The 12,189-nt window shown below is 46.6% G+C and overlaps 1 protein-coding gene across 1 annotated transcript; it reads left to right on the forward strand.

The window, feature by feature from the left end:
• The first annotated feature begins 4,300 nt into the window (after positions 1 to 4,300).
• CHCT1 (CHD1 helical C-terminal domain containing 1) lies at positions 4,301 to 11,820 on the forward strand. Its single transcript, XM_036910996.2, has 6 exons — positions 4,301 to 4,351; positions 5,476 to 5,577; positions 5,857 to 6,032; positions 6,486 to 6,585; positions 8,776 to 8,971; positions 11,545 to 11,820. The coding sequence occupies exons 1-6, from the start codon at positions 4,301 to 4,303 to the stop codon at positions 11,628 to 11,630; spliced, it is 711 nt and encodes a 236-aa protein (XP_036766891.2). The 3' UTR covers positions 11,631 to 11,820.
• The last annotated feature ends 369 nt before the right edge of the window (positions 11,821 to 12,189 follow it).

Raw genomic sequence — 12,189 nt, forward strand, 5'->3', positions numbered from 1 at the left:
GTGTACAATTCAGTGGCATCACCACTACTTCTAGAACTTTTTCATCAGCCCAAACAGAAATTTTGTAACTATTCTTCCTTCCTCCCAGACACTAGTAACTTCTATTTTTTTCCTCTGTAAATTTTCCTATGCTAGATATTTAATATAAGTGGAGTAATGCAATACTTGTTCTTTTGTACCTGACTTATTTCATTCAGCATAATGTTTCCAAGATTCATCCATACTGTAGCACCTGTAAAAGTTCTGTTCTTTTTTATGGCTGAATAAAATTCTATTGGATGTATATACCACATTTTGTTTATCCATTCCTCCGTTGATGGACATTTGGGCTGTTTTCACCTTTTGGCTATTGGGAATAATGCTACTATGAACATTAGTACACAAGTAGGTGTTTGAGTCCCTGCTTGCAGTATCATTTAATAATGTCTGTGTTCAACAAATAGCTGGCAAAAGTCCTGAAAATGTAATAGTCAGTTCTAGTGAGCCTGTTGTTACAGCTGGCTCTACTACAACACTGGAAAGTCTAAAATTTACCCAGCTGGACTCAAACAAGGGCCAGTGTGGAATTCAACTTACCATACCAGCATCTTCCAAGTTTGCCTAATGATAAGAATTGCCTGGGACATCTATCAAAATGCTGATTCCATGCCCTCATGGGAGATTCTGATTCTGCACGTCTGAGGTTTGATGATTTTTCTGTCTACAAAACCCGGTATTAGTCGCCAGCACCACCAAATCTAGGCATGAAGGCAAGGACAAATAGGGTGCCCTGGAAGAAAGGAGGCAAGTGTAAGACCTTTGAGGGGAACATGTTACAAATTTGGAGGTGACATTTTTTTCTCTCCAAAATCCTTCCTAGCTCCAATATTCATTGCCAATACAATCCTCTCCTGCTCATCAGCCTGAATCCCATCTGAGGAAAGAACACCTTCCAGAGACAGATGAGTGGAAATCATTAGGCCCAGCAATTTGACAGGAACACAGAAGCTTGCATATATTTAACTGTTTTGAAACATGCTCTGAAGTTCTGAGGATGCCATTCTGCAGTGTTATTTTGATAGCCTGACAAGTTATTTTTAGAGTACATGAGCCCCAAATTAAAACATTGCTAAAAAAAAAAGTGAAATTAAACCAAGCCTCCATTAAATGGAAAACTACAGTAAATATCAGATAGGAGTGAAGAAAAAGTACCAAACATTTTTGAGAACTATTTTGAGAGGAGAAGAGCTGAAGAGATGCTCCGGCATGTAGAAATGGGCCTGGGTCCTGCCAGATAGGGGAGAGAAAGACCTCCCACCTGCAGGCCCTGTCCTGACAGCTCTTATCCTTTATTAGGAGAATGCTTCCTTCCCCCTGGGTGAGGGCTGGATGTAGGCTGTTGGCAGGGGATGCAGTCCTTCAGAGGTACTGGACATTGTCAAGGATCTCATTGGTCTTCTGCTTAGTCCCTGGTTTCTTGGGTTGGGTCTGGGATATGGTTAGTTAGTCCTAAAACTCCCAGGCCTTCTTCCTCCACTTGTTTCTCTCCAGACTCATTAGTCTTCCTGGCATTTCTCACACTATTTCCATTTGAGGCTTCCATGAAATCAGATATAAAGACCCATCTGAGAAGCCACTGTTGGGAAGGTTCACACCCTTATCAGTTCCTAACTTCTTTGAGGCCACAGACGTCTCTGATTATCTGATGAAGACTATGGTCCTCAAATACAATTTGCTAGTTAAGAATTTTAAAGGGGTTGTTGATTCCCTCAAGCCCAACCCATGTTAAGAGATTCTGCCTTCCACAGTAATTCAAGCCCTAGTGGCCTTGGAGTGGCTTTATCCACTGAAGTCAGGGCATACAACAAGAATTTTGTGAGCTCTATCATGTGCACTGGGGATAAGGGTGAGACATGATGAGAAGGAAACTGGCTGGTCCCATCAAGGAACATGCCAGCCTGCATAAAGTGGAGGGTGGACAAATTAACACCCCCACCATCTCCACCCCCACCCCACCTGCCTAAAGTACATGGTACATAGGGTTTTCAAATTAAACATTGGAGGAATAACTCTGTTGAATGAGTTGACTTGCCCTGTAGAGTCATTTTACACTGACTAATTGAATTCTGAAGGATGTTTCCTAAAGGCAATGGATTTTTGTTTTGTCTTAGTTAATGGTTGAATATGGAACCATTAATTCCTGGCTGCTGACAGGTTCAACTGTCTCTTCAGGCTACTCCCTAAGGTTGGTAAGAAACCATTATGGGAATAGGGCAGGCAACCAGAGTCTAGGACTTGCTGGAGGCTCTGAGAAGGAAAAGAAGGGGTGGAGCGGGGTGAAGGAACAGGCAGGGACGGATAAACCTTGAGGTTCTGACGCTTTTTTCCCCCTTCTGAATTGTAGGTATTATTTGGGGCAGGAGAGTATATTTGAATTGAATATATATATTCAATTCCTTGTTTTTTTTTACTGTTTTTTTCCAGTCTTCGTCCATATCCTTGTTCACTTATGTAAGTATGAGTTACAATGTAATACTCTTTTATGCTGTTTTTAAACTAGCATTTATAATGTTTTTAATTCCTTACAAGTAACTTTTAAAAACATAGCTGCCCTTTCTGACTGTAAATGTAAAACATATTATTTTTAAAAAGGCAGACAATACGCAAAGAAAGTGAAAAGTCGCCCTTGAGATTTTGAAAGGTATCCTTAAAGACTTTTTTCTGTGTATATATAAATACATACTTAGAAAAATATATAATACCATACAGTTTTCCATACAGAGTAATTTAAAGTTTAAATTTTTAATTAGTATTATATAGAGTAGTATTTTAATAATTCCTATTTTAGTAGTAAAGTGTTTTTAAACATTAATTTTAACTTTAATATTTCACAGCATAGTACTTTTAAGTATGGGTGTACCACAGTTTAACTACCTTATCCTATTGATGACGCTTCAGTTTTTTCCAAATTGTCACCATTGTAACAGTCCTGCTACATCCATCTTTCCTTAGCACAAATTCCCAGACGTAGAATTTGTGTGTCAAAGGGAATGCATAGTTAATATTTTGCATTACCTTGTTTACCAATTCCCACTCCCAGCAGAAGAGTATAAGAGAGCTCCTTTCTCCTCACTCTTGCCAATTTAATTATTCTTCTTAATGGCAGCAAAATAATCCTGAATTAATGGTCAGAGAACAGACCTTTCCGTTTGGAGGTAGAGCCACAAGCGTCCTGCCGCGCCCCAACGCGGCGCCTGCAAAGGCCGGGTAGGAAGACGGCCAACCTGGGTGGGGAACACGGGACGCCGGGCCCAGAGCACACAGAGGCGAGGGCCGCGGCGCTCCGGGTGGCAGGCGCAAGCGCGGGGAGCGGACGCGGGCCGCCCGTCCAGCGCCGTCGCCGGCCGCGCGCGCTGAAGGACGCGAGGGGCAGCCGGAGCCGCGCTGGGGGCCGGGCGGCGGCTGGGACCCGCCCCCGCGCCTCAGCGGACGCGGAGGCCCCGCGCGCCTCAGCGGCGCCCCCGGTCCCCAGAAGGACCGCAGTTCGGCCCAAACTTCCGCACCCCCCCTAGTGGCCGCCGGCCTGGGACACCGTGCGGGCCTCTGCATCTCGGCTCCTCTTCTGTGGAATGGGATCGCTACGGGTACCTAGCCCCGGGAAGACTGTTGCGAGGGTTGACATAATACACGGTGGCTAGTATTTTTGTACCCCTCCACCCCCGCAAAGATACCTCCAATGCCGTCATCCAACACCCACCACAACTGGCTTATTAACTTCCTGGAGGCCACAGGTGGGTAGAAGAGCTCTATCTCGGGAGATTTACTGTATTCCATTTTCTCAATGCACCCTCTAGCCCTTAGTCCCAAATCCCGAGAGGAAAGTTACAAACCCCGGTCCCCCGTCTCAGGAAGCGCACGATGTAACGGGGGTGGGGGGGAGGGGAGGCCTGAATGGTACTCACGCGAGAAAATTACCTCACAAGCCGTACCAGGGTTCAAAATCAACAGCAACTGACAGTTCTCTCGGGAGAAGGGGTACAGCCCATCCCGACCGGCCGGGGGCTCCGACAAAGTTCCAGCTCTGCCTCGCACATCTTCCTCACGCCCCCCGTCCAGCTCCCAGTTGGCAGGCGACGGCCGGCGACCACCCTAGGAACGGGTGGGGGGGGGGGCTCTGTGTTGACAGCTGCCACGGTTTCCCTCCGCGTTCTGGAGCCAACCCGGCCGGTCCCTGGGTCACCTGGGTCACAGAAGCAGCAGGTCAGCAGCCTGAGGGGACATGAGGAGTGCCACTCTGGAGCCCACCAGTGCACCTACTGAGATGGAGGCCTCAGATGGGCGAGAGGGTGAAGGGGACGAGCCTCTAGAGAAGGTGAGGGGGCTGGGGATGTGAGGGAGGGGAAAAAGGAGAGTCCCTGAGGGCCGGTTTTGGAAAGCAGAGAATAGGAAAGTCAAGGAAGAAGAGAAGGAAAACAATGATGAGGTACATGAGTTAGCAAGAGACTAAAGGAACAAGAGAAGATGAATTCATTCAAACAGATGTTTATCAAGGACATGTATTCCTGGACGTGATTGTTGGTTGGTTATGAAGAGACAAGGGCCCGTGTGTATGTGTGTGTGTGTGTGTACATGGTTGTGTGGTGTGGTGGTGTGTTAAAGGAGGTGATCACCTAGAGTCCCCTCTCTCTGGGGCCTAGAGAAGCCTGTATCCCATACCCTCTCCGTCTACCCCCATCTTTTTTCTTGGTCTCTGCCTTCAGGGTGGTCTGGGCTTGGATCTTTCTTGTTCCCCTGAACACAAGCAGGAATTAATGCCCATTTTTCTGAAAGTCTTTTAAAAGGTCAGGTGCAAACCCAGCCATGTCAATCTAACCCTGTACTCTTGACTTCAAGTATTATTTTGGTCACTCCATCTTCATTAATTTTCAGCCTTTTTTGCCCCACTTTTGCCCAGAAATTTCCTTCTCGTGATTACTATCACCATCACATGTTTTTCTGAGTACCCAGTAGGTAGCATGACATGATGCTAAAGGTTAGGGATACAAAGAGGTGGGCCTGGGAAGTGGATACTCAATAAATGTTTACTTGGTGGATGAATTAATGAATCCCTGCTCATTCTCCCAAGGAGTTAATTAAATCTCTTGCTGCCTCAGTGTTCTCATCTATAAAAAGGGATAATGATATCTAACCTCACAGAATTTGTGGTAGAATAAAACGAATGTTTACCAAGTGCATTGCGAAGTTTGTTAGTATACTATGCTATGATTATTATCAAAGAAATTGGGGGAACATTCTAGAATTTCTCAGCAGGGATTCTCAAAAATGCGTTTCTTTGCCCAGGGTTCACTCACCTCAGGGCTGGGTCAAGGAAGACGTCATAGGGAAAATGGAGAAGGACTTTGACTGGCATTTGGACCAGTGGTTGCCCAGCACTGCTGCCCTTCAGGAGCAGCAGCCTAAGCCCCCCAACCAACCACTGCCCCTGCCTCCCCACAGGTGGAAGATGTACCCTACTTAGAGGAGAGCTTCAGCACCATCCCTGCTAGAGTGTCCCTGGTGTGCCATGCCAAGGGCCTCAGCCAGGACGCCTTCAAAATTGTGAGTAACAGGCCAGCTCAGGACCCAGGTCCCTGCTCCACACAGGTCAGGAGACCTGGTTCAGCAATTGGTGGGCCTCAGCCCATAGCTCGCCTCCCCACTTGCCACACTCTTGGGAAGGAAGTGTGTAAGAGGTTGACTACAACCTCCTCATCTAACATGTGTGCCCCTTCCTAGGCCACAAGGGCTGCAGCTGAGCCAACCTGCTGGTTCCTTGGGGCTGCCCATCTGCCTCTTCTTTTCTCCAATGGCCTCTCACTTCACCTGTTGCCTCCTCAGTGTAAAGAATACCTAAGGCCACTGAAGAAGTTCCTGCGAAAGTTGCACCTGCCCAAGGACGTTCCTGAGAAGAAGCAGCTAAAGTACATGAAGCAGAGCCTGGTGGTCCTAGGGGATCACATCAATGCCTTTCTGCAGCACTACTGCCAAGCCTGGGAAATCAAGCACTGGAGGAAGTAGGGCAGCCTCCTGGCCCTTCCCATCACACCCACTCCTGGGCCCCTCCCTCTAGATTTGAGGCCACACCTCAGTCAAGATCCCCTAGTCCTTCATCTTTCTGTGAAAGAGTCAGGATCCTGAAGTGAGCATGGTAAAGAGGGGTGGAGAGAACAGGGTCCTCTAGTCACTCCAGCATTGATATACCGTGGCTGTCCACACAGTGCAAAGAGCTCTCCTGACCCTGAGGAGAATAACCTCTGATTGAACAACTACCAGGTGGTGGGGGTGCTCATCACCAGGACAGGATGTTCCAGGCTTGGCAAACTCCATTTCTTCATGCCTCCAACAAAACACAAAGAAGGCAGCAGTGCGTGGTCCATTCTTCCTGGGTGGGTGCCCGCCACAGGACAAATGCTGGAGGGAGAGGGGCTGTGCTCTGCCTTCCTCAGCTGTGGGTTTCTCCCCTGCAGGATGCTCTGGCGATTTGTCTCCCTCTTTTCAGAACTGGAGGCGAAGCAGCTCCGCAGTCTCTACAAGCACACCAAGAGCAACCAGCTGGCCAAGTTTCTGGTGAGGCTCTTGGGAGAGCTCCTCCCGGGCCCAGCTTGGGGCTGGCTGGTGTGTTCTTGGATTTGGGGGTGGGGGAGTGCCTGGAACTGAAGGGCCCTCTGATATAACCGGTGCCCCTCCTCCTTCCCATGGCTCGCTGCCTGAGGAAGACCCCTCTGCCCCTACCTCTCTCTACAGAAGCTCAGCTTCAGGTTCTCAATATTTATTCACTCTCCATACACACCCCCTGATGTTAGCAGTGGCAGGGACATCCCTGGGGAGCCACAGGTGGGGACAGTTGAGGCCAGGCAGAAGGGCACAGCCAGCGTGGAGGAAGGCTCCAGACACTGTGGACAGAGCCTGGCCTGGCTTTGTTCCAAAACAGTGATTCTCAAAAGCTTTGGCGTCAGGTCACTTCTAACTTCTTAAAAATCTCTGGGAATCCCCAAAAGCATTTGTTTATATAGGTTATATCTATTGATATTTGCCCTATTAGAAATTAAAGCTAAAGAAAAATATTCACAATATGTATTTATTAATCCATTTAAAAATAAAAACAAGAAGTCCATTGCATTTTAACATAAACATATTTTTATGAGAAATAGTATTTTCCAAAACAAAAAAATCATTGAGAATAGCAGCATTGTTTTACATAATTTTTGCAAATTGCTTCAGTGTCTGGCTTAATTGAAGACAGCTGGACTCTTGAACCTGCATCTGCAGCCCGTCCCTTAGGATATATTGATTTGGTTGAAGTACATGAAGAAAACCCAGACTCATACAGATAGATATGTTAGAAAAAGAGGAGTATTTTATTAGCGTTTTCAGATAATAGCAGATTTTTTTTTTTGGATATCACACCAAAATTCAGTAAGCAGCCGTTACTTGCAATATGGAATCTGAAATTACATTAATGAACGTTTTCAATAGGCTTTTTTAAAAAACAGTGTTAGGTTTATAGAAAAACTGAGTGGAAAATACAGAGTTCCCATATGCCAACCCCTCCTGTTTTCCTTATTACTAACTTCTTGTAGTAGGTAATTTACCATTGATGAGCCAATATTGATACATTATTAACTAAATAATGTCTGTAGTTCATATTAGGGTACACTCTCTGTGTTGTACATTCCATATGCTTTGACAAATGTACAATGACATATACCCACCATTATAGTACCACACAGAATAGTTTTGCTGCCCTAAAAACTCTGGGCTCCACCTATTCATGCCTCCCTCCTTCCCCCCAAGCCCCTGGCAACCACCAACCATTCTACTGTCTCCATAGTTTGTCTTTTCCAGAATGTCATGTAGTTGAAATCATACGATACGTAGCCTTTTCATTCATATGAACTTTTCACATTGTTACATTTGAATCCACTGGTTTCTCTCTTGTACCTTCAGTGGATCCCAATTTTCAGGGGGGTCTGCAAAGTCAAAAACTATTTCAGGGACCCCCAGAGGTTGACAGAGCATACTTCGAACTCACAAAATAATCGTCATAGGTAACAATTTCTACATGCCAGGGACTTTATGTTCCCTCGTGAAATCTTCAAAAGTAACCCTACGTGGTAATTAGAATTACTGTCCACGGTGTGTAAATGAAGATGCCAAATACAGAGAGGTAAAGTAATGTGACCCAGACCACATAGCAAATGGGAGGGAAGTGCTGGATTCTTACTTAACATGGCTCAGCCCTGCTCTAACCACACCACCCTGCTTCCTCCACCCTCCTCCAATCTAGCTGCGCACCTTTAACCAGAGTCTCTCCCTCTCTGGGCCTCTGTGTATTCCTCTGAACATGAATGGGTGGATCATTTCTGTGATTCTTCCTCTGAATATGAGGAACTGCCATTTTAGTGATTCCTAGATTTCACTGGCCAGGAAAATTTCAAAAGATATTTTTAGGTTCTCAATTTTAATTTTGCAAAGGACTTTAAAACAAATACCATTGTTTCACTACAAACAAATACATAAGATACTATAACCCAAAAAAGAGATGGAGGCTGTATCAACATAAAGAACCACGAAGGGACCGTTGGCAGCCTGGCCTACGCGTCCCTGTGGTGCTTCCTCTCCTTCACCTGTGTCTTATCCCATCCTTCTAGTGGGGCAGGAGTGAGGTGCAGTTTCCTAACAAGGGCAGGGCTGGGCCTCCGGAATGTAGCCCCCTCTCTTCTCCACACTCTCCTCAACACCGTGGCCCCATTGCAGGTGGTGTCCTGCCCCTTGGACACCTTGGAGAGCTGCTTGATGGCTGGCCAGGAGGACAATCTGCCCAAGCTCTGCGATGCTTGGGGGCTGCACGGTAACCTCAGCAGCATGAAGGCGAGGCTGTCTGAGATGCAGGCCCCCAGCTATGGGGCCTCCCTGCTGGAGGAGCCAAGAGCCCAGGGCCACATCAGGAGAGGTAATGCCTGCTGGGTGCGCGGATTCCTGCAGGGGCTTTGCAGCAGCACCTGACGCGTTCCTTCCCGTGTCTCTTTGTCTCTGGGTTCCTCTTTCTATTCATTTTCCTTCCCCTTCTCCACTTATTTTCAATTTTTCATGCCCCTCCCTGCAGGTACGCTCATTATAGAAAGTTTGAAATGTACAGATAAGTATAAAACAGAAGAGTGGAAAAATCACCCATCACCCAGAGGCCTTGACTATTAACATTTTGGTGTGTTTCCTTCAGAGTTCTGTATACCTGCCCCCACCCCACCATGCCGAGGCCTCATGATACACACAGTCTTGAATCTGGCATTTTTCCTTTAACATTTAAAATGAAGGCACTTTCCCATATGACTAGAAACAGAGCAGAGACCATTTCTAGCAGCCATGGGTGGGGACCAGGAGGTGTCCAAGCAGCTGTAGGAGCTCACTGAGTGCTGGCTGGGGTGCGGGCTGAGGGAGGCATTCATTCCACAGAGAGGAGGAAGTCCGGCCAGATGGCCTAGGAATGGCCTTCCCAGAGGCTTTGGCCTCTGTGATGATCGCGCTGCCTGACTCTCTGGACATAGGCTGGGGTTTTAGGGAAGAGAGACCCTTCAGTCCCAGCCAAGGCTGGAACCTAGGAAGGTGCCCCCTGTGCATGGAGTTGGTGCCACCACTCCTCACTCTTCTGGAACTGGCTTCTGGGGTCACAGTTCACTGTTCTTGCTTAGCTACTGGGGGAGAAAATGAAGGTAAACCGGGTAGCCTAAGACCTCAGAGCATGGTCCTAACTTGGACCCAGGTGTTTCTGTGAAGGTTGGGCAGCTGGGGCTAACGCAGGCCAGCAGCCTGTGGAGCCTCGTCCACCAGTCGCAGCTGGGCCAAATGGGAGAGCGCGAGTAGGAACAGGTCAGGTGCAGAGGGGACAGGTTAGGCAGCTCCTGGGGCCCAGAGCGCTGTCCCGGCTCTGTGAGGGCCCATGGCCTGGTTGCCTACACTTTAAATTGAGGAAGTAAAACGTACAACGGAATGAAGGCCAGCCCATCAAGATGATCTAGGCCAAGCAGTCCATAATCAGATGAGGAAAGTGAGCTGCGGGCTTTTGGGCCAGCCACTCCCTGTACTGGGTGCTCTGTATCTCACAGTTTCACTTCCTGATGCAGCATCCCCGTGAGATGAATATTATTACTACCCCTCCTTTTACAACTGAGCAATCTGAGACCACAGGGCAAAGGGTAGGACAGGTTGTCTGGAGGAGGTAAGTTTGGGATAGGCTTAAAAGAAAGGGAACAGGCAACAGAGAGGGGAAAGAAAAGAGAGAGGTGGGAGGAAAAATGTGAGCAGAGGTGAGAGGCAAAGAGCAGAGAGGCTGGGCTTGGAGGTGAATGGAAGGGCAGGCTGGAGAAGAACAGGACAGGGTGTAACAGGAAAAAGCCTTGGATGGTGAGTTAAGAAGGTTGGCTCTCATGCAACTCTTAAAATAACATTTTATTACCATAAACATAAGCATATCATAGAAAATTAGATAATACAAGTAAACAAAAATAAGAAAACATAAACATCACATTGTCATCATTGTGCTAGCACTTTCCATGGTATTTATGCATGTAAATACATGTATTTTAACCAAAATGAGATCATGTTATATATATGGTTTTGATTTGAACTTGCTTTTCTCAATTATGTCAACCTCCCACGTCAACATTTTCATTTTTTCTAACTGTTGGATTAAATACTCCATATTCAAATTTTCTCAGTAGTCAAAGATGTATTTTGCAGTGTTTTCCCAAACCATGCATTTTGTTTGGTTATGTCTTTTATGTTTCTTTTATCCTAACGAAGTCCCCCTTTTTTATACTCCGACCTGTTGAAGAGATCAGGCTATTTTTCTGCAGAATATTCCATTTGCTGTTTTTTTCCTTTTGGCATCCTTTAACCTTGTTCCTTTGTCTATAAACAGGACTTTAGATCAAAAGTCTGGATGAATTCATGTTAAGCTTTTTCCTTTTTTCCTGGGATACACTAGAGATGAGGTTGTGTTCTTTACATGTTATATGAGAAACACATACTATCTGGGGGACCCACCATGAATGGGCTAAGGTTAATCACAGCAAAAGTAACCTGAGTGGCGTTGCTTTGGCACCATGTTTGTAAGTCAGTTCTTAAGTAAAAAGATGGCAATGGTATTTGCAAACAGTCCAGCAAAGTCCTGGGAACTGGGGCGTGAAACCTGAGAGACAAGCGGATAAGAATCCAAGTCCGAAGCCAGAGGTCAGGAAGCATGGGGTCTGGTCCTCACTGTGCCCCTGACTTGCCTCAGGCTTTGTACAGGCCATTTCCTTACTCTGTGCCTGGTTGAGATCCCTCATCTGTAAACTGGGGTGATACCATCTCCCTGTCCCACAGGGTTCCTGTGAGAAAGAGTAGGAGACATAAGTAGGTCGGAAGTAAGGTAAGATTTTGTTGTTCTTCCTTTTGGTCCCTACCACACCTCGCAAATGTCATGGACTGAGATTTTCTTACTATTCGTGATGTCACCAGAACTGCTTCTGACCTTCCATTTTACAGATTCTTTGAGGACACTTCCGCAGAAAACAAAACCCAGGAGAAAGAGGATTAAGGAAGCCCCAGAAACTCCAGAGGCCTCCCAATAAGAAGACCCAGCTGGGACACAGGCCAGCTTGCCGGGCGTGGTTTGGGGGGTCCCAGAGCGCTTGTCTGCGTCCCACACCTTGCACCTGGTGGGATAGGGACCAGTGAAGAGAAAGAAGAAAATTGTCTTTATCAAATGAATGCTGAGGTCTTAATTATGTTTAAATGGGGCAGCAAATACACATCCTTAAGACAGTTCTACTTTACTTGACTAATAGTCATCATTCATTCATTCTTTTTTTAAAATTTATTTAAAAAATGTTTCCCAGCCACCTTCTGAGTAGCAGGTGCCCCACACATGCACAGATGAATAAAATGTGGTCACTTGTGTCAAAGACCATCATAGTCTAGTGGGGAGATGCCTGTGTAAGTGGGCATTACAAAGGATGAATGCAGGTGCGTGGAGGCGGCCCCAGGGGAAGTACCAAAGGTGGAGTGGAGTGGATTGGGCCTGGAGTCAGAGTGGTAAGTCTGGCAGCCAGCCTAAACTGCACTGGATCTTGTGGATAACTTTTGGGGGGTGGGGAGAGCAGATGTCAAGCAGTGGAATGAATGAGCTGC

The sequence above is a fragment of the Manis pentadactyla genome, chromosome 4 (genome assembly GCF_030020395.1).
Source record: "Manis pentadactyla isolate mManPen7 chromosome 4, mManPen7.hap1, whole genome shotgun sequence".
Lineage (NCBI taxonomy): Eukaryota > Metazoa > Chordata > Mammalia > Pholidota > Manidae > Manis > Manis pentadactyla.